Source organism: Diceros bicornis, chromosome 1 (assembly GCF_020826845.1).
Source record: "Diceros bicornis minor isolate mBicDic1 chromosome 1, mDicBic1.mat.cur, whole genome shotgun sequence".
Classification (NCBI taxonomy): domain Eukaryota; kingdom Metazoa; phylum Chordata; class Mammalia; order Perissodactyla; family Rhinocerotidae; genus Diceros; species Diceros bicornis.
Window position 1 is genome coordinate 2,633,850 of NC_080740.1, and position 23,429 is coordinate 2,657,278.

Here is a 23,429-nt window from a genome sequence, read left to right on the forward strand (position 1 = left end):
AAAGGGAATAAATATTGTTTGCTTTTGAGGCCGTTCAGTAGATTCCTGTGTCTACTAGTCAGAAATGTATGGTGCCTGCCTCATAGACTAAATAGGCACACAGAACTGTACCTTTAGTTTCAAGTTAATTTGTAAGTGTAAATTTTCTTTACATCCTTCTTAGTTATTACTTTAGCTTCCTCAGCAGAAAAATATATTAAGAAGAATCCATTGATGATTCTAACATAATTTTTTTATCTTAAAAAAGTTTTCATTCACTGTTTTCTAAAGGTCTTAATTTTAAACTTAAATGATTTATGAATTTTCATAAAATAGTATATGACACAAGTGATTGATTAGCAAAATGAAAAGTACTAGAACTAATCTTTTTGAGTTCAGTATATGCTAAATGACAAATTTAAAATTATTTGTGGTGTGTGCTCATTATTTCTGCAGTCGAAATTTTCTTATACATGAGTAATTTTTGCTTAAAATATTTATAGTTATTATTGAGAGAATCTATAGAACTTATTACTATAGAAGTCTCAAGAACTGTTGTAGAAGAATTGTGGGCCCTCTTCTCTAAGCTAAAATCCATTTTAATTTGCTTTTGGATTTTACATTTTCGTGGGATCTTTTTCCTTCTAATTCAACGTACGCTTTAATTGAGCTATTTATTGATTTTTTTCTTAAATGCTATTTCTGAAATTATGCATTGATGTTTTGAAAAATTAGGAAGTTGATGAGAGATGCTTGAAATATTTTTTTTAATATTAAAGAAAATTTTGGTATTTTAAATTTTGTAGTAGTCTTACTGTTTCTGTATATTTTTACTTAGTATTTCACTTCAACATTTAAATAAGTCTAACATAAATTTGTTGTTATAACATTATTATTTCCATACATATAAAGTATTAAAACCATTATCGAAAAAAACAAATCACAGAGGCTGGCCTGGTGGTGTAGCAGTTAAGTTCATGCACTCTGCTTCAGCGGCCTGGGGTTCACAGGTTCGAGTCCTGGGCTTGGACCAACCCACCGCTCATCAAGCCATGCTGTGGCAGCATCCCACATACAAAAAAAAAAAAAGAGGAAGATGGGCACAGATGTTAGCTCAGCCCATCTCCCTCAGCAAAAAGAGGAAGATTGGCAACAGATGTTAGCTCAAGGCCAATCTTCCTCACCAAAAACAAAGAAAACAAATCACAAGTGTAGAATATGTAATAATTCCCATTATCTAAGTAAAAGTAGAACTTCTGGTCTCTAATTTTCAGGACAGGTCTCTGAGACTAGATCTCTGGGATTATAAAAGAACTTTTCCGATATAACTCTTTTGCTTTGCAGAAGTTGCGACAGTTTTTTTCCATTACTATAAAAATTTTTTATTTTCAATATTATTTTCCTATCATTGTGTCTACTCCTTTGATGGCATAATCTGGAGACAAGTTGCTGCAAGTACCTCAGTTTTCTGTAGCTAAAACTTAAGCCTTTAAATACTATAACCTTTAAGCATTTTCACAAAAAACTGTCTAAACTATATTTCGCACCTTCTTGCCTTCTTAAAAGGTAAAAAAAAAAAAAAAAGGGTGTAATTTAAGCTTGATGATTCTGTCATTATGAATAGCAAGCATTGTACCCTAATATAGTAAGGTTTTCTGGGGTCTTTTGCCTTGCCCTAGTTATGACTTCAAACAATTATACTGTTGGGGATTTTTATTATTTATTTTCATTATGAAAGTAACATAACCCCATTGTTGAAAATTTTTTAAGGAGAAAAGAAAAAGGACTCATAATGCTAACACCCTAATACCCTGCTAGCTTTTCATTGTCTCTTTCCAGTCTTTTGCATTTAATAATTCCATCTTTATCTTATACAGATTTTTTTACTTATCTGTAATTGTTTTCTGGATACAATATTTTATCACTTTTATCACTTTCTAATCATAAAGTGATATGTTTCATGTCATTACAGAAATTAACTGTCTTTTTTAATGGCTGCATAATAGCCCAGCAGTTGAATGTTGTGTTCTTTACTCATATTTTTATTGTTGTATCAGAGATAATCCTGGGATAAAATTATTGAGACTAACACTTTCTTTTTTGTATTTAGGATTCTTAGGATACACTCTCAGAAGTGTAATCGTGAGGACAAGGTATAAAAATGCATATGGCTCTTGGTATAGATTGTTGAGTGGAATTCCAGTAGGTTGTATTAGTTAACACTACCATCAGTAATTTGTTAGAATTGATTCATCATATCTTCAGCAATAGGATATTATTGTTATAAAATTATCTTTGCTAATTAGTCTAAAACATTACTTTTATCATTAAATTTATTGATTACTATAAAGTTCGGCATTTTCCCATATTTGTTTACTGTTGTATTTCCTCTTGTGAATTTTCTTTCATGTATTATCTATTGGTTCTTAATTAGTTTTCAGATAAATAAAGTTATTAATGTGTTACTATCTTGTTGGATCATCTAACTTTGTATTGCTGTAATATGCTAGGAACTCCCTTTTATATTTGTTCAAATAAAGCGTATGTTTATCCACTATATTTGTAAATAGTGATGCCCCCCGGAAATGCCTCATAAGAGATGTTGTAGGTCCTTTGAGCTGTGGCCTGTCTGAGTCTTGGGAAGGAGGTAGTATTACCTGAAAGCTGGCACCATAGTGAGGGTGAATCACCACTGCTCCTACATCTCCCACTGGTGTAAAGTGTTAATAAAATGAATGTTGTGAGGCATTTTTTCCCTCGATTGCAGCCAGTGCTCAGAACCAAAATAGTCTAATTTGGAAAAGACAGGGGAAGGAGAGGAGGATAGAAGTAGATGGGCAGGGAGTTCTGTGGTCCAGAAAGAGGGTGCACAGCTGGCAGCTGGCTTTCGTCTTGGTTTCCTCTTTTCTTCCTACTCAGTTTACTTTCTACCCGTCTCCACCCGAAGACGGAGAAGAACCTCGTAATATACAACCAGATGATCTAACTAGGTTTTTAAAAATAGAAATCAGATTCTTCCCCTTAACTAATTTGGAATGTTGATTCCCCCTTTTTTTTAAATAAGAGGATTAGATGGATGTTATCTAATCCTCGTTTCATTCTGAAGACGTTACGATTGCTGTTTTCTAATTACAGTTAAAGTTTAAATTGATAAATTTCAGTTTCATGGGATGAGGGGGATGGATGGTGATAAGGACATGATATTCAATGGCTGATCGCATAGTATCTATATTTGTAAGACAACAATCAACATTTTAACCCAAGATTCAGTTTTAAGGTTACGTTCTTATAAATCGAACACTTTCTTAGTATTAGAATAGATTAGCATTATCCTTTGTGTTCAGTATAATCTCAGATTTCCTTACCATCTCACATTTCATTCTAGATTTTATATTCATTAATTTTTTTATGTCTCAATCTTGGTTGAGTTTCATTGTTTCTTTGTCACAGTAATAGAAAAATAGACGTGAACACTCACAGAATATGTGCTGCTGTTTTTTGTATTAAGTGGTTAGTTGTATGGTATTATCTGTCATATGATTTATTTCCTACTATTTTTTTTCCATTTGGGGGCTATTTCTGTAGAATTTACTTTGTGATATTCTTTTTCTATCTCTTTGCACATTATGTGGACTACCCTCAATCAACTACTTAATTTTCACCCTTGTAAAATTTTTACAGACTGATTACATTCATATCTGATTTAATATTCACCACTTGATTTCTGGTTCTTTTCTTTGTTCCTCTTATTCCTGCAATATTTCTCTCTTGATTTTTCTATTTCTTTAGAACATCACCTCATTTAAATGACAAGTCAAACAGCTCATTTTGTTGCATATTCTTTGATCATACAAAAATAATTTAAGTAATCTTCATCTTAAGTCTGTCTGATGGTACAAACTGCCATCAGTATCTGGGTTTTAATCATCATTAAATAATTGTTTTAGTGGTTGAAGTGTGAAGGGGATGGACATGAGGTACCTACTGTTGCAGCACTTGACGTTCTCATTTAATCTTCTCAACCCCAATTCACAGACGACTAAACTAAAGCTCAGAAAGTTAAGGCACTTTCCTAAAAAAGGCAGTTGAAAGAACTGAGATTGAATTCATGTATGTATGACTCCTAACCCATGCTTCCTCTACTCTGTCTTCCTGTTTACCAACAATAAATAGTGTAGAACAGTATTCAGCTCAGGAACTAAAATTATAAAAAATGATTTTTTTTTTATAAGTTTTTTTCTGCTGGGTCTGTCTTCCCACACCTGAAATCTGAGTGATATATGCCCCTGTTATGTGTGAGTGAGATTTCAATGAACAAAGGAAAGATTAGATGAAAGCTAATGACCACTTACCATTTATCACCTTTCTATTTTATTGTCTAAACTCTCTGACCCTTTTCCAGTTCAGCCCTCGCCAGTGATCATAGTGCTATGTTCCTTTTTCTCTTTACACTTGAAAATGTGAAATATTGAATCAACACATTACATTTTAACAATCAAGGATAGTTTTGGACATGAATGAGAAATTCCTAGGGCCCTCTTATTTAGAACTTGAGGAGCAATCTATCTGCAATGAAACAGTATATTTGTAGTTACCAAAATAATCTGTAATGGTTGTCCCCATGTGCTATCTAATTTTTCAAAAAATTATCAGCTTAGCTCCCTATCAACTGTATAGGCATATCTCACTTTATAAACATGTAAAGTAGATTGTAAAATATTGAATCATCCCTTTTATTGACTTACTTTGTAATTTCAGATGTGTTACACAGGAAAATATTAGGCTATTTGCATCATAGCCCTTTTTACCAGCACCTTAAATATAGTAAGTGCAGCTATAATCGGTAGCTTGCCTGGTGCTGATATATTTTTAATCATTCAATACCAGTATTTTGCCAAGAGCAGTGATAGGCTTGCTAGGGCACTTACAGATTTGCCTCCATTTTACGTGTATGTTCACATATAAACCAGCAAGTCAGTATCAGTGTAGAGCCATGTTACTATAAGACAAGCTACTCTTTTAATTGATTATACTTACGTATTTTATGAACTATGAATTAAAGAAGCAGTTTGGAGTAGAAGAAACTTTGGACCAAGAATAGTAAGACATACTTTCCAACCCAACTCTTTTTTTTAATTTATTTTTGAAAATTTTTCCAGCTTTATTGAGATATAATTGACATATAACATTGTATAAGGTTAAGATGTACAACGTAATGATTTGGTATATGTATATATTGTGAAATGATTACCACAATAAAGGTTAGTTAACACATCCATCACCTCACATAGTTACAATTTTTTAAAAAAAATTTTTATGAGAACTTTTAAGATTTACTCTCCTGGCAACTTTCAGTATAGTATTGTTAACTATAGTTACTGTGCTGTCCATCACATCCCCAGGACATAGTTACCTTATAACTGGATGTTTGTACCCTTTGACCACCTTCACCCATCTCCACCGCCGCCCGTGGCAACCACCCTTCTGCTCTTTTCTTTCTATGAGTTTGGGGATTTTTTCATTCCTCATATAAGTGAGATCATATAGTATTTGTCTTTCTCTGTCTGACTTATTCCACTTAGCATAATTCCCTCAGGGTTCATCCATATTGTCACAAATGGCAGGATTTCCTTCTTTTTATGGCTGAATAGTATTCCTTTGTGTGTGTGTGTCTGTCTACATTTTCTTTATCAATGCATCCATCAGCGGACACACACATTATTTCCACGTCTTGGCTATTGTAAATAACGCTGCAGTGAACATGGATGGGGGTGCAGATATCTCTTCAAGATAGTGATTTTATTTCCTTGTGATATATATCCAGAAGTGGAATTGCTGGATCATATACTAGTTCTATTTTTAATTTTTTGAGGAACCTCCATACTGTTTTCCATAATGGCTGTACAGGTTTACATTCCCACCAACAATGCACAGGGCTTCCCTTTTCTCCACATCCTCACCAGCACTTGTTATCTGTTCTTTTTCATAATAGTCATTCTGGCAGGTATGAGGTGATATCTCATGGGTGGTTTTAATTTGCCTTTCCCTGAGGATTTTGATGTTGAATGCCTTCTTTTGTTTTGTGAGGAGATCAGCCCTGTGCTAACATCTGCCAATCCTCCTCTTTTTTCTTGAGGAAGACTGGCCCTGGGCTAACATCCGTGCCCATCTTCCTCCACTTTATATGGGACGCCGCCACAGCATGACTTGCCAAGCAGTGCGTCGATGCGCGCCTGGGGTCCGAACCGGCGAACCCTGGGCTGCCGCAGCGAAGCGCGCACACTTAACCACTTGTGCCACCGGGCCGGCCCCTTGAATGCCTTTTTATGTACCTGATTGCAATTTGAATATCTTTGGAAAAATGTCTATTTAGGTCCTTCGCCCATTTTGAAATCAGATTATTTGTTTTTTTGCTATTGAGTTGTATGAGTTCTTATATATTTTGGATGTTAACCCCTTATTAGATACATGGTTTGTAAATATTTTTCCCATTCCGTAAGTTGTCATTTCATTTTGTTGATGGTTTCCTTTGCTATGCAAGCTTTTTAGTTTGATGTAGTCCCACTTGTTTATTTTTACTTTTGTTACTTGTGCTTTTGATGTCATATCTATGAAATCATTGCCAAGGTCATCGTCAAGGAGCTTTTGCCCAGTGTTTTCTTCTTAGGAGTTTTTTGGTTTCAGGTTTCACGTTCAAGTCTTTCATCCATTTCGAGCTAATTTTTGAGTGGTGTAAGATAAGGGCCCAGTTTCATTCGTCTACATGTGAATGTCCAATTTTTTAGCACCATATATTGAAGAGACTATCTTTTTTCCATTGAGTAGTCTTAGCTTCTTTGTCAAATACTAGTTGACTGCATATGCATAGATTTATTTCTGGGCTCTCAATTCTGTTCCATTGGTCTATGTATCTGTTTTTATGCAGTACCATACAGTTTTGATTGCTATAGCTCTGTAATATAGTTTGAAATCGAAATATGGTGCTTCTAGCTTTGTTCTTCTTTCTCAGTATTGCTTTGGCTATTTGGGGTCTTTTGTGGTTCCATACAAATTTTTGGATTGTTTTTTCTATTTCTGTAAAAAATACCATTGGAATCTTGATAAGGATTGTATTATCTCTGGATGGCTTTGGGTAGTATGGACATTTTTTAATAATATTAATTCTTCCAACCCATGAACATAGGATATTTTTCCATTTGTTTGCTTTCTTCAATTTCTTTCATCAGTGTCTTATAGTTTTCAGTGTACAGATCTTTCACCTCCTTGGTTTAATTTGTTCCTAAGTATTTTATTCTTCTTGATGCTATTATAAATGGGATTGTTCTCTTTTTTTGCCCCCCAGATAAATCATTGTTAATATATAGAAATGCAACTGGTTTTTGTATATTGATTTTGTATCCTGCAACTTTACTTAATTCATTTATTTGGGGTTTTTATTTTTGGAGTCTTTAGAATTTTTTATGTATAAGATCATGTCATCTGCAAACAGAGACAATTTTACTTTTTCCTGTCTGATTTGGATGCCTTTTATTTCTTTTTTCTTGCCTGATTGCTCTTGCTAGGACTTCTAGTACTATGTTGAATAGGCATGGTGAGAATGGCCACCTTTCCCTTGTTCTTGATCTTAGAGGAAAAGCTTTCAACCTTTCATCATTGAGTATGATTCTACTGGGGAGCTCGTCATATAGCCTTTATTATGTTGAGGTGTATTCCTTCTATACCAAATTTCTTGAGAGTTTTTATCATGAATGGATATTGAATTCTGTTCAGTTGCTTTTTCTGCATCTATTGAGATGATCATATGATTTTTATCTTTCATTCTGTTAATGTTATATATCACATTGATTGATTTGTGTATGCTGAATCATCCTTGCATTCCAAGGGTTAATCCCACTTGATTGTGGTGTATGATTCTTTTATTTTTTTAATTTTATTTATTTTTTACTTTATTTTATTCTTTTATTTATGTGCTGTTGAATTTGGTTTGCTAGTAATTGTTGAGAATTTTCGCATCTATATTTGTCAGGGATATTGGTCTGTAGTTTTCTTCTAGTGTCCTTATCTGGCTTTGGTATCAGGGAAATGTGGGCCTTGTAAAATGGGTTTGGAAGTGCTCCCTCCTCTTCAGTTTTTTGTAAGAGTTTGAGAAGAAGTGATGTTAATCCTTCTTTAAATGTTTGGTAGAATTCACCAGTGAAACCATCTGGTCCTGAACTTTTCTTTGTTGGGATTTGATCTGATTCAGTCTCCTTACCCATTATTGGTCTGTTCAGATTTTGTTTCTTCATGAACAATTTTGGTAGGTTCTGTTTCTAGGAATTTCCATTTCTTCTAGGTTGTCCAGTTTGTTGGTGTATAACTACTCTTAGTAGTCTCTTATGATCCTTTTTATTTCTGTAGTATCAGTTGCAATGTCTCCTTTTTTATTTATAATTTTACTTATTTGAGTCTTCTCTTTTTCCTGGTTAGTCTAGCTAAAGGTTTGCCAATTTTGTTTATTTTTTCAAAGAACCAACTCTTGGTTTTATTGATCTTTTCTATTTAGTTTTCCTATTCTCTATTTCATTTATTTCTTCTCTAGTCTTTATTATTTCCTTCCTTCTGCTAACCTCAGGCTTAGTTTGTTCTTCTTTTTATAGTTCCTTGAGGTGTAAAGTTAGGTTGTTTATCTGACATCTTTCTTTTTCTTGATGTATGTCTTTATGGCTGTAAAATTCCCTCTTAGAACTGCTATTGCTGCATCTCATAAGTTTTGGTATGTTGTGTTTCCAAGTTTGTTGAGACTTATTTTGTTGCCTAACATATGATCTATCCTAGAATATATTCCATGTGCACTTGAGAAGAATGTTTATTCTGCTATTGTTGGATGGAATGTTCTGTGTATGTTTGTTAGGTCCGTTTGTTCTATAGTGTTGTTCAAGTCCACTGTTTGCTTGTTGATTCTCTTTCTGGATGATCTATCCGTTGTTGAGAGTGGGGTATTAAAGCCCCAACTATTATTGTATTGCTGTTCATTTCTCATTTTAGGTCTGTTAATATTTGTTTTTCATTTTTAGGTGCTCCAGTGTTGGGTACATAAATATTTATAATTGTTACATCTTTTTGATGGATTGACCCCTTTATCATTATATAGTGAACTTGTTTGTCTCTTTAGACCATTTTTAGCTGAAAGTCTATTTTGTATGATATAAGTATAGCTACCCCTGCTTTCTTTTGGTTACCATTTGCTTAAAATATCTTTTTCCACCTCTTCATTCTCAGTCTGTGTGTTTGCTTAAAGCTAAAGTGAGTCTCTTGTAGGCAGCATATCATTGGATCTTTTGATAGGAGAATTTAATCTATTTACATTTAAAGTAATTATTGATAGGTAAGGATGTACTTTTGCCATTTTGATAATTGTTTTCTGACTATTTTGTAGCCCCCTTGTTCCTTTCTTCCTGTCTTGCTGTCTTCCTTTGTGATTTGGTGTCTTGTTATGACTCCTTTATCATTATCTTTTGTGGATTTACTATGGAGGCTTACATAAAATATATTTATAACATTCTATTTTAAGCTGATAACTTCAGTAACATACAGAAACTTGATATTTTTACTACTCCGAGTCCCCCATCACATTTTAGGTTATTGATGTTATAATTTACATCTTTTTTATATTGTTTATCCAATAACAAAGTATTGTAGCTATGGTTATTTTTAATACATTTGTTTTTTAACTTTTAGACTAGAGTTATGAGTTACACAGCACCATTAACAATGTTAGAGAATCTGTCTTACTATATATTTACCATTACCAGTGAGTTTTACACATTTATATGTTTTTGCAATGTTAATTAGCATTCTTTTATTTCAGCTTGAAGAATGCCCTTTATCATTTCTTGTAAGGCAGGTCTAGGGGTGATGAAATCCCTCAGCCTTTGTTTGTTCGGGAATGTCTTTCTCTCTCCTTCATTTCTGAAGGACAGCTTTGCTGGGTATAGTATTCTTGGTTGACAGTTGTTTCTTTCGATATTTTGAAAATATCATTACACTCTCCTGACCTGCAAAGTCTTCACTGAGAAATTTGCTGATAGTCTTATGGGGGCTCTCTCGTATGTGACAAGTCACTTTTCTCTTGCTGCTTTCAAAATTCTGTCTTTGACTTTTGACAATTTAATTATAAGGTCTTGCAGTAGCCCTTTTTGGGTTCAACCTATTTGGGGTCCTTTGGGCCTCATAAATCTGAATGTTCCGTTCTCCCCCCAAGTTGGGGAAGTTTTCAGCCAGTTGCTTTACTAGCTGAGTGACTTTTGGCAAATTACTTAACGTCACTGTTTCCTCCAGTTACAGTTTTGAAAGTTGAGTGAGATAGGATATGAAAGTACTCTGAAAATTATTAAGCGTTGTATTTACCTGAAACCATGTGGCAATGATCAGTCAACATTCTGAAATGGAATTATAATTATGGTATAATACTTAGAGAAGACTTTACGAGAGCATTTTTTTTCTAATTGATGTCACAGAAATGAAAACTACTGGAGTAAGGTTGACATTTTCAATGACAATAGTCAATTGAATGTAGCAATGGGAAGATCTCTAGTAAAGCTCATTAATGAATCTACAATGCTAAAACAATCAGAGACCTAATTTACTTATTTTGTATGTTTGTATTTTAATGTGTGGGCTTATTATTTAGAAGGGTTTACTTTCAGCTTTATGAATGACTTAATATTGCCCTTTGAAGAAAGATGTTATCATTTGCAAGATAAGTTGATTTAATATATGAATTTAAATCATGTTTGGCCAGTCAAGGACCGTAATTATCTAGTATATTTTACTTATAATTTACTTAATATATTTAATTTACATGACAACAACTTATGTTATTCCCCCATATATTGATTTTTCCTAAATTTCCATTTCTAAGAACTTAAGTGCAACTCCTTACCCATCCTTTGTCACTGATAAATTACAAAGTAAATGAACAATGCACTTAATAGCTTTTAACACATGCAGTCCTTAACAAGTAGTGCAAATTATGATGTGACTTTAAACAGTATGTTCTTATGTTTTAGTTTGCATCAGAGACATTTTTCTAGTGGTTAGTAATGTTTCCATGTTAATTGGTATAGTCTGTGTTCTATTTCTCTTTCTCCTATTTTCTGTTATTTCTAGTAAAATTAGAACACTGCTGCTCATTAGAGTGAGAAGTGAATGAAAATTGCCAGGAGCAGATTTATTGAGTTAATATAATGATTCTTAACTGGCTGATATTAGAACTACCTGGGAGATGTTTAAAGATACCCATGCCCAGGTGCCTAGATCCCACCCCTATATTGAATCAGTGGGGAATAGGAGAAACAGGCACCATATTTTTTTTCAAGTTCCCAGTGAGTATAACGTGCAGTCAGGGTTGAGAACTACTGGTTTAAGTAGCTTAACATATATGGAGAGTGAAACCAATTGTGATAGTTAAATCTGTTGTAGAAATCAACAGAGAATTGGTGTTTTGATGATGAAAATTGTATGACCAAAAGTTAAATATATGGCAAGTATTACTCCTATTACTCTTTTACGTTGATTAAAAGTGAAAAGTTTAGGGCCGGCCCCGTGGCTTAGCGGTTAAGTGGGCGCGCTCCGCTGCTGGTGGCCCGGGGTCAGACCGGGGAAAGATTTTTTTTTATTTTTTTATTTATTTTCCCCCCAAAGCCCCAGGAGATAGTTGTATGTCATAGCTGCACAACCTTCTAGCTGCTGTATGTGGGACGCGGCCTCAGCATGGCCGGAGAAGCGGTGCGTCGGTGCGCGCCCGGGGTCCGACCCCGGGCCGCCAGCAGCGGAGCGCGCCCACTTAACCGCTAAGCCACGGGGCCGGCCCAATAAATAAAAATCTTTAAAAGTGAAAAGTTTAAACTCTGAAAAGCAGAGTGCAGTTATCACACCTGAACTGAAGAAAGTCGACACTCATCAAGAGAGCTGTTGAATTCTTGCTGGTGCATGGAATAGAAAGGAAGAGAGAAGTATACACAAGAAGTCTACCCAAGAGCTCTGTTAGGGTTAGTCACATGTGCATGAAGGTGGCAGAATGAAAATAATATGACAGCATGGTTCAGTGCACAGCGTCTGCAGTCGGGTGCATCTGGGCTTGAGTCCTGCCTTTGTTTGTTACTATCTCTGTGACCTTGGACACATTGCTTAACTTCTCTTAAGCCTGTTCCTCTTCTGTAAAATGGCGATAATAATAGTACCTACTCATGGAATTAAATGAGATCATGCATTTAAAGCACTTAGCATGATAACTGGCACATAGACGCACTCCATAAATGATAACGGGGTTGCCGTTATTACTACTAGGCACAGTCCAGACTGGAATCACACAGATTTGGTTTTGAATGCCTAATCTGCCACGTATGGTCAGGCAGCCTACTAAACCTCAGTTAATAGAAAATGGAGTTAATATCTACCTTATAGTGCTGTTGTGAATATTAAATGAGCTGGAGTATACAGGAAGTACCTGGTTGGAGATTGGATTGAGTTTTGAGATCAAGTTTTCCTTCTTTTCACCTACTCACTTCGATACTAGATTTTTTTTTTTTTTTTTTTTTTTTTTTTTGATGCTTGTAAGCTTTAACATTCGAGTCACATATCTGGTCTTTTTCAAAGGTCTTCCTGAAAGGGCACTCTGAGAATACATTTATTTAAATTTTACTTAGTACCTATTTTTCATTTTCTTTTTTTTTTTTCTGTTAATCTTTCAGCTCTTAGATGACAATAAATTGTAATGCAGAGGATTATAATTTTTACCTCTTAGCATAATTCTTCCAAGTGGTGAACTAGATCATTTACCCTAATCAGTCAATCCAGGATGATTTAAAGCCTGCTGTGTACCTAGCACCATATCACATCAGGGGTCCATATGCTGTGGTCTCTGCCCTTCAATCTAGTTGTAATCAGCTGCATTTAGACTTCCCCTTCATACCAGAACGTTAGTTCACTTTCTCATAAAAGTTTTATTAAATATTTTTAAAAAATAACCTGCTCTTTTTGCCCTTCGGACATCTCTGATCTTTTTTCTTGCTTGTTCATCATAGCATCTTTTTGTAAAAAAACATTATAAAAGACATTTACTTTGGAAGTCTGCAGATCTGATTCACATTCAGGAAATGATTCAGCAAATTACTTAAGCTGTATTTTAATTTATCTGCTTGTCAGATGAAGATAATGCCACCTACTTAGAACAAAGGGATGTCATGAAGATTAGATTTAGAATGTTTTGAAATCATTTTCTCAATGCTATTGAAATATCTCATTTTTATTATGTTTTCACACTGTGTACATACTGTTTTTTAGATCTGTTATAATTTTTACAATAATGAAGTATGATTTTTACTTTTCTCTTATCTCACTATAAAAGTATCAAATACATGTTATTTCTTTAGTTTACAAATGGTTTTATTTATGATTAGTTTCCCAGTTTACAAGGAATTGATGTTTCTGTTAGGAAGGCAGTATATTAGGGGCTTAGACACTGGACTCTGGAGCCAGATTGGTTGGGTTTGAATCATGGCTCTGTCATTTACTGTCTGAGTAACTTTAGGCAGGTAGCTTAACTTCTCTGTGCCTCGATTTGCTTATCTGTAAAATGTAGTTTAATGCATCATCGAGTTCTGAGGAATGAATTAGTTAACACATGTAAGTGCTTAGGACACTGCCTGCTACTCAGACAACGTTAGCTATCAATACTATTGACAAAATAATAGATGTGTGTAAGTCTTTAATATTAAAATACTAGAATTTTTGGTAATATTTTGGCTCTCCGTGAAACATGACAGCCTTTCCCCTAACAAACTAAAACTCTATTTTAAATGCTGATTGGACAATTAGGCCTTCCTGTGGCTCTTCCCACTCCCCCCCCCAACCCCCCCACTGATTTCCCACATTGTGGCCTGAGGGTTTTTAAATCATTTTTATTATAAAAATATTATGCTTATTGTGAAAATTAACATAAAAAACTGAACAGCAGAAGATGAGCCTCTCCTTCCCCATTTCTACTTCCTAGGAGGAGTAACTTTTTCCATATTTTTATTTGATCATATCTTTTATCAGTTTATATATAGCCCCCTTCACAAGCTTTCAGTTAGCCTTAGGATAGAGTCCAAACCTCTTGCCATGGTCTGTGAGGTCCTCTAACCCCTGCCTTCCTCTCACTTTCACTTTTTGGAAATTTCTGTTAGATCTCAGGTAAAAAGTCATTTCCTCAAGGAAATCCTTTCCTGACCTCCTAACTGGGTCAGCATAATGTCCCCACAGCTTCTGTACTTTCCTACCGTAGTCGTTCTCCACAGAGACAGTGCTGGTCTCGGGGGGTGTCCTAGTAATTGGTAGGTGCTCTTGCCATTTAGTGAGTGGGGTGAAGGGTGCTAGATGTTCACCATAAAGAATTATCTTAAGGGGCCGGCCCGGTGGCATAGTGGTTAAGTGCGCACGCTGCACTTCAGCAGCCCGGGGTTCGCAGGTTCACATCCCCGGCGTGCACGGACGCATTGCTTGTCAGGCCATGCTGTGGCGGCGTCCCATATAAACTAGAGGAAGATGGGCACGGATGTTAGCCCAGGGCTAATCTTCCCTCAGCAAAAAGAGGGGGATTGGCATCGGATGTTAGCTCAGGGCTAATCTTCTTCACACACACACAAAAAGAATTATCTTAAGCCCTGAATGACTTTTGAGTGTCCCACTAGGTGGTTACGTAGGTGAAAAAAATCTATTTATAGCTGTCAAAGCCTAGAGCCTCACTCGATTTTACATATGCACATGGAATTTTTTGCAGGATTTTAGTTAAATGTTGAGTTTTCCAGGAATAAAACTACTGTATTATTGAAGGAAGATTGTACCTGGTTTTGTTTGGAACTCTACCAATTGTTCACATTTGGGAAGTCGTGTCACTGATGGCAGTGTTTATCACATTATCACATTCACAGCGATTCACCATATAGGTGGAAACATCTGATTGCTCAGTAAATATTTGTATGAATTTAATTGAGATTAGAAGAAAATAGAAGCTCTGAACGAGGAGTGGGGAAAATACTTCTCCATTTCCTGGCAGAATATATTCCCTTTCCTCTCTCTTCCTATTGCACGTCATTCATACTTCATTCATAGACAGCACATCTGCCTCTCTCACTAGATGAGGACTTAGCGGGGGCAAGAACAGTTTTTTACTTACTTTGAATCTTCCATGCTCACTGAGCACACGGTAGTTGCCCAACTTAATATTCGTTCAGTTAAATTAATGGCAACAATAGAATTTATTCAACAGATATTTACTGAATCAGACTCTGCTAGGCAAAGAGGGCAGAAAGACCCTGCTCTCGAGGAACACATGGTCTATTGCTAAGACAGACCTGGAAATAATTATAATACAATATGACAGTTTCTAGAATGGAAATAGCTATAAACTACAGATCTGTAATGGTATAAACTACAGATCTGTAATGGAAGAAACACTTAAGTCTTGTGGGGAGGTGCTGGAATAAAGTCACAGAAGAGAAATAGAATCAAGTATCCATCATAGTGCAAAGGAAGACTCTCAATAAATATTTGGAAATTGAATAGATGAGCATAGCTCTGGAGAGTGAAAAGGAGTTTGCCAAATGGTCAAGTTTAAAGAGGGCCTTCCAGACAGGAAACCCCTACTCAAAGGCTCAGAGGTACGAGAGGCGCAGTTGGTGTTGCTGAAGCATCAAGTTAGAGTTTGACTTGTAGGAGAAAAAGCTGTCCCTGGAGGTGATGGACCAGAGCTTCTTCCATGAACAGATGTTAGGTTCTATCTTGTAGGCAGTAGAGCACCATTGATGGAACAATTAGAACTACTACATTTCAAATCATACTGGTTGCCAGGCAGGTACCTACAATTCTGTTAGAGAGCTGGTGTATTTTCATTCTATAGCTGGGAAGCTGAGGCTCAGAGAGATTAACTTGCCCAAGTTTTCACAGCTGCTAAGTGGAAGAACTAGGATGTAAACTTAGGTTACTTGAGTCCAGACATCCTGTCTGCTTCTTAAACTGTATTTTACAGCCCTTCCAGCAGGGAAGAAACTAAATATTTTTACTTTTTTCCAACCAGTCTGGCTTCTTTACCTCACATCGTTCTCAACTCTAGCAAATTCAAATTTGTTATGTAAATTTAAGTTCTTGACAGTTTAGGGCTCTTGAGTGAGTTTTGGTCTTCTGAAGGCCCAAAATGGTATCTTACAGTGACTTACCTCTTGCAGGCTACTTTTTATTCTGGTGCCTTCGTCTATCTAGACAGTTCAACTAGCTGTCTTGGCATATCAAAATGCCTTTTTTCGCAGGGGAGGTGTCACCGTTGGATGCCATGGGCCAATCGGCATGATTTGTCTATTCTAAAAGAGAAAAATTTTGAGTACTGCTTCCCTTTTTTGTGTGTGTGAGGAAGATTAGCCCTGAGCTAACATCTGTTGCCAATCCTCCTCTTTTTGCTGAGGAAGATTGGCCCTGGGCTAACATCCGTGCCCATCTTCCTCTACTTTTTTATATGTGGGACGCCTGCCAAGTGGTTAAAATGGCTTGATAAGCTATGCGTAGGTCTGCACCCAGGATCCGAACCTTCGAACCCCAGGCCGCCAAAGCAGCATGTGCGAACCTAACCACTACACCACCAGGCCAGTCCCACTCCTTCCTTTTTTTTTTTTTTTTTTTTTTGTGAGGAACATCAGCCCTGAGCTAACATCCGATGCCAGTCCTCCTCTTTTTGCTGAGGAAGACTGGCCCTGGGCTACCATCTGTGCCCATCTTCCTCTACTTTATATGGGATGCTGCCACAGCATGGCTTGACAAGCCGTGCGTTGGTGTGTGCCTGGGATCTGAACCTGCAAACCCCGGGCCGCTGCAGCGGAGTGCACACTTAACCCATACGCCACTTGGCCAGCCCCCGTTTTTTGAAATATTTAAATCTGAGTCTTCAACATGCAAAAAAAATAGTAATTATTTTAAGAAAATCCAATATTAATCTTGATATTCTGTTTCATAAAGGTGTAGTTTACTGTTTAAGTAAATGATTTCTACCTCATAAAATTCTGGTGTGCTTGGTTCGCTTGGAGTACTTCAGACATTATCTAAATAACCATATAGTCTCTCTGGCTACCCTACCATAAGATTCTTCCTAATTTTAATGGCTATTAAATACCACTGAACTGTACACTTAAAATGGTTAAAATGCTAAATTTTATGTTATGTGTACTTTACCACAATAAAAAAAAAATGTGGTATGGAAGTTGAGAGTGGCCTGAGATCTCTTATCAGGTAATTACCAATCAAATATTTTTGAGAGCCTTTTGTTCCAGATAACTGGAGAAGGTGTGAGGGAACCATTTGTCTTAGTTCTCCGTATCCCATCATCATAGGCCAGTCAAATTAAATGTTCTTAAGACTAAATGTTTGAAAGAAAAGAAAAAGAATTGTATTTATTTGAATGCAGGGATCAAGAAGGAAGCATGGTAATAATATCAAGGGGCAGTCATCCTCAGGATGGATACAGTGAAGATGCCTTATCTGCCGTTGGCCCCCGGCTTTAGTTTCTTGTTCAGAAGGGCAGCTAGGGAGTTAAGTAGGCCGTCCAAATGTTACCTCCACAGGTGGGATGTGCATGTTAGCAGCTCCAACTCATAACTAAGGTTCCCTGCCCCTCCTCCCACACACACACACTCCTGCCCAGTATGGAGAGAGATGAAATTTTCACCCATTAGATTCACAAAAATTAACATACTGGTGGAGATATGGGAAACATTCATATTGTTGGTGAATGTGAACTGTATAACTGTTTTTGGAAAGTAATCTGCTAATAACTGTTAGAAATTTTTAAATACACTTACTTTTGGCTAATAATCTCACTGGGTTGCCACTACTTTGTAAGGACATTGGTAAAAGAATGTTTTTTGCTGTGTTCATAGTGGCAAAAAAGTAGAAGCAACCTGGAAGCTAATCAAGAAATGGTTGAAGAGATTATGTTCTGGCCATTCTGAAGACCAATGTGCATCTATTAAGAGTGACTTTCATCTCTATGTACTGGCTTGGAATGATGGCCATCCTATGTTGTGTGTTAAAAAGTTGTAGAGGGGCCAGCCTAGTGGCATAGCGGTTAACTTCGCACACTCCACTTCGGCAGCCCCGGGTTCACAGGTTGGATCCCAGGTGTGGACCTACACACGGCTCATCAAGCCACGCTGTGGCGGCATCCCATATACAAAACAGAGGAAGATTGGCACAGACGTTAGCTCAGCAACAATTTTCCTCAAGCAAAAAGAGGAAGATTGACAACAGATGGTAGCTGAGGGCCAATCTTCCTCACCAAAAAAAAAAAAGTTGTAGAGTTAGAGTGTAGTATGTAATGTGATCTAAAAAAACAAACCAGAACCATATGTATGTTTCAGAATAGAGAAAAGTATAGAAGGATTCCTATCAAACTGTTGAAAGTGATTCTTTCAGGGAGGTAAGCTTGGAGGTAAGATCGAATTAACTTTCCTTGTACAACCAGGTTGTTTGATTTGTTATAATATAGTTTTTGTAATTTTTAAAAAGAACATTGAAAGTAATTGAAGTAAAAAGAAAAGGAGAAAGGTGGAGAGATCTATAATGATAGAAATTATAATGCTAGGATTACTTTGGACTGGGTCGATGACTGAGAATGGGTACAGGAGAAACCTTGGTACTGGTAATGATCTATATCTTGATGTAGGTGTTGGTTACACAGGTGTGTGTTCATTTTGTAAAAATCCATCTAATTGTATGCTTATGATTTGTACAGGTTTGTGTATATGTTATATCAACTAAAAGTTTATTAAAATTACAGCACAGCAATACAATGGAATACTATTATGTTTTTTAAAAATAGTTTCAATAAACATTTAATGATATATGAAGTTGGGCAAGAAATAGGACAATCTCATTATTACATAATATAATGTACATATAAACACAGAATGAAGACTGGAATAAAAACACTATCATTTTATTATTGATTATCACTATTATTGATAGCTATTATGTCTAGATGATCGTGGTTTTTGTTTTTTCGGGTTTTTATTTAAGTAAGAAAAGTTTGGGCTGGGTTATTTAGAAAGTCTGTAGAAGGTGGTGAGCAAATCCAGATTACAGGATGTTAAGCAGAAAATAAGAGTAAAGAAGGAGAGAGGAAAAGGTAGACAACAAGAACAACAACAATGCTAACTAGAGAGGTGCAGTATAAGGTCAGGTAAGGTTTTTTTACCCCTACTAGGAAGGGACTCCAACTACGAAGGGACTAATTTCACCTGTCAAACCATCCTGCAATAGTAGAACCATTTGAAAAATCCTCTTCTTTAGCAAACTTAGTTTGGTTTTTACAAATAATTCAGGCTTGATACTTAAGTTTTGTTTTTCTTTAAGCATTTAGTTTTAATGAAACTTGTCATTGATATAATAGTTTCAATTGATTGTAGCAGATGCAACTCGTAGTATCTTAAGAAACCTGTTTTCTCCCAATCTTCACTAATTAACTGAGGTAATTTGCTCAGATCTTTTTGCGCCATAGTTGCCACCAGGGGGCAAATAATACCTCCCCAGGTTGGAGTGAGAATCAAAGGAGAAAATGTATGTGGAAGCACACTAATGGAATTAAACACTAATCGTAAAATTACATTATTTTTCTTCCTTTTCCTTCAGCCGCAAATCCTTCGTTGTGAAATGTGGTTATTTCAGATGGAATTTATTTCACTTAAGAGTTCAAAAGTTGACGTTTATGAAAGAATGCATTTTTTCAATCCGGTTCTGCAAATGTAAATGCAACATTTAGTGTTTTTCGAAGTATGGATTGTGATTGCAATGCATCTTTATTATTTTAGACTAAGTATTTAGTGCTTTATATATCAAACTGAAATGTAAACATTTTTATTCTAAGTGTTGTTGAGCTGTCAGGAGAATTAGCAGGCTTTTTTCCCTATTTCAGTCATTCTTCATAATTCACCACGGTAACGTGAAATGACTAATAACCGAGCTCACATCTCTGCAGCTGTTTGGCGGGGACTTTGATAAGGACTGGGCTCTGGCGAGCCCTTCTGAACGGGTCTCATCTGCACGGCGCGCAGTCGGTGGGCGGGGCGATCCGCGCGGCACTAGGACCCAGCGGGCGGCCGGCGCGGCTCCGGGGCCAGATTGCGAGTCCGCGGTGACTCAGGCGCCCGGCCGGGCTCGCGCAGCAGCAGAGTCGCTCCGCGCCGTGCGGCCCCCGCCCCGCGTCTCGGGCACGCAGGCAGGTCGGGCGCCGGGCAGGGCGGTGCCGGCGGCGCGGCGGCCGGCTGCGCGCGAGTAACGCGGCCGCGTCTTCCTGTTGCTTTCTTCGCAGCAAACCAAGATGGAGTACGAGTGGAAACCCGACGAGCAGGGGCTCCAGCAGATCCTGCAGCTGCTCAAGGAGTCCCAGTCCCCGGACACCACCATCCAGCGGACCGTGCAACAAGTATCCTTCCGCCGCGCCGCCGCCGGGCCCGCTCCCCCCGCCCCCCACCGCTCCCCCCGCCCCCCACCGCTCCCCGCTCCCGGCTCCCGGGCCGGGCCCGGCGGCCGCCCCTCCCCCTCCCCGCCCGCCGCCTCGCGCACGCGGCCTGGGCCCGGGTTCCGGCCGCCGCCCGGCCGCCCGCGATCGCGACATGTGCGCCGCCGCCACGTCCCCGCCCGCCCGCCGGCCGGCCGGCCGAGGGGTGGGGGCGCCGGCCCGGCCCGGGCGGCGGGGCCTGCGTGCGCGGAGTCCGGTCGGGCGCCGGCGGACGTGGGGTGGAGCTGGCGCGGGGTTTGAACTGGCGCCGCGGCCTGGGCTTCTGCCAGGCCCGGTCCCGACAGGGCTGGAGAGCTGGAGTGGGGGGCTCGCGCCAGCACCTGTTGCAGGCTCCCTGCTCCTTTTTCAGTCTTGGGCGCAAGACTGACTGCTCTGTTATCCGAGTCTTCCCGGAGGCAGTGGTGGAGGGTCCTACTGCTCCCGTTTTAGGGACAGGACAGGTTGAGAGAAGCCGCAGAACCTCTGCTCTGCGTGCTCTCCCTTGTGCCTTAAACTGTGCACAAATGGAGATCTCTTATTGGATCCAGTAAAGGGGACAAATGCATTTTTTTATCCCTGTTCTTTTAAGACCAAAGAAGTTAATTGTTTAAAAAACTTAAGTCTGTTACTTTTGCAGAGAACTCGATTTTTATTGTTAAGAAGCAGCAAAATTACTTAATATGAGATTTGGTAAGCTCACTCGCTTTTTTAGTGTAGCTGGGGCTTAGTTAAATTTAAAACACTGGAAGGTGAAGTTATATACACTTTCATGGGAAGCTCTGGTAAATAAGTTTCCAGTAAGGACTGCGTTGCTGTAACTTCAAGCCTTCGGTGGATGATTAAGTACTTAGCTTCTTGGTTAGTATAATACTGCTTATTTAAAAACGGAGGGGATAATGATGTAGGTCTGTTTGGATTTTTTAAAGCCCCTTGGTTTGAATACTGCTGGAACTGAGGAAAGGATTATAGTTTGGGGCGGTGTTGGAGCTTGTATCTGAACTCTTGCTATGGCTCTGTCTTAATTTTTGTTGTCATAGCTCTAGGAATGATAGGAGTTGATATTTAATGAATTGTAGGTATTATGCGACATATTTCTTAAGTTAGCCAAACCCAAAACTGTATTGTAATGCCTTCTACAGCGCTGTATATCATAATATCTTGTTTTAGTACTATTTATAAGTACCTTTTCTATGCCTGGTGCTGTACTTGGGCTAGCAGTCAAATTTACAGTTGATTCTCTGTGCCTGGGGCATTGCATGCCCTCTGCCTAAGGAACAAGTTAAATTTCAGTAGGTAGAGGCCAGCGGTATTTAAAAATACACAGTGCTTTATATTTTCAAAGTGCCCCTAATGATGACCTTGTTCTTTTGTGTTTCCTTAGGAAAGAATGTATTTAATTATTGTTTTTGTATACGTTCGAACACTTTCTGAAATACCGTTATAATAGTAAGGATAGACAGCTCAAGATGTAAGAAAAAGTAAACCTTGTCAGGAAATATTTATGAAAAATTTGTTAGCATATCAGCATGCCGTTAATCGTCGCCATTCACTAAGAAAATCACTGGGTTTTTCTTGGTCAGAGAAGGTGGTTACACCTTGAAATTTTTCTGGAGAAGGTATCTTGCTAGTTAACTTACATTCTGACCACTAAACGTTGAGAGTATTCTAGGATGTAATAAAAAGCTAATACAGTGTACCTAGAGTTTGTATCATGGACTTAATTTAAAAATTTTAGGCCCGTTGAGTAAAAACATCTGAATATTTCTAACTAATAAAACACACTTAGGGGTGTTATTTAAAAGCATATTAGAGGTTAAGAGAGCATGAAGAAAAATAATAGAGCATCATGTCCCTGTTGCCTGCCAACAGAATGGAGTACCTGCAGATTTGTGTCACTAGAAATGTTCCATTTTAGTGAGGGGAAACAATTGTAGAACTATTGCAGTGCAATAATTTGATAATACTGACATCATCTAATAAGATTTGATATATAGACTTGTGCATAAATAGCATTTTATCTTAATTTCTTGAACTCTAAAGAGCGAATGAGTGTAATAAAAGCACTTTTATTTTTTAAATTAAAAAGCCATTTTATAAAGTGAGTTTCCCTAAATGCTCTTTAAAAAGATTTGTTTTCATATCTTTGGAGTGCTTTTTTTTTTTTTTTGTGAGGAGATCAGCCCTGTGCTAACATCCGCCAATCCTCCTCTTTTTTTGCTGAGGAAGACAGCCCTGGACTAACATCTGTGCCCATCTTCCTCCACTTTATATGGGACGCCGCCACAACATGGCCTGCCAAGCGGTGCGTCGGTGCGCGCCCGGGATCCGAACCAGGGAACCCCGGGCCGCCGCAGCGGAGCGCGCGCACTTAACCACTTGCGCCACCGGGGCGGCCCTTGGAGTGCTTTTAATTTTTGTCATTGTTTTATACTTAAATACCTTTTTGGTTTGGGTTTTTAAAGTTTGAATACATCAAAGAAATTGTTTAAAAAAATTTTTTTTTGCTGTGTTGAGCATGCTGAAGGTGGAACTTGGGTTACGTTGTATTGCATGTAATTGATAGAACTAAGTTTAATATTTTAGCTGTAAAGCACCTAAGAGGTTTTAACGCAATCACTAGTGTGTTCTTGGAATAGTGTATTGATGGTTTTAATAAGATAACTTTATTCTTACTAAAAAAAAAAAATGCAAGGCTAAAAGTATCACAAAAAGGATTCTTGATTTTATATTAAAAATGATTAATCTCTTCCTTAGATTACACTGAAGTTTCCTTAACTACTGTTTGTTGTAGAAACTGGAACAACTCAATCAATATCCAGATTTTAACAACTACCTGATTTTTGTTCTTACAAAATTAAAATCTGAAGGTAAGCAGGGTTTGTGTTGG

General features: G+C 37.6%; 1 protein-coding gene across 2 annotated transcripts in view; it reads left to right on the top strand.

The window, feature by feature from the left end:
• TNPO1 (transportin 1) overlaps positions 1-23,429 on the top strand; it is an 88,116-nt gene that overhangs the window by 14,454 nt on the left and 50,233 nt on the right. For both annotated transcript variants that reach the window (XM_058559451.1, XM_058559527.1), the window contains exons 2-3: positions 20,354-20,467; positions 23,334-23,409. In XM_058559451.1, coding sequence (XP_058415434.1) covers positions 20,354-20,467; positions 23,334-23,409 — 190 coding nt within the window. The remainder of the gene's footprint in view (positions 1-20,353; positions 20,468-23,333; positions 23,410-23,429) is intronic.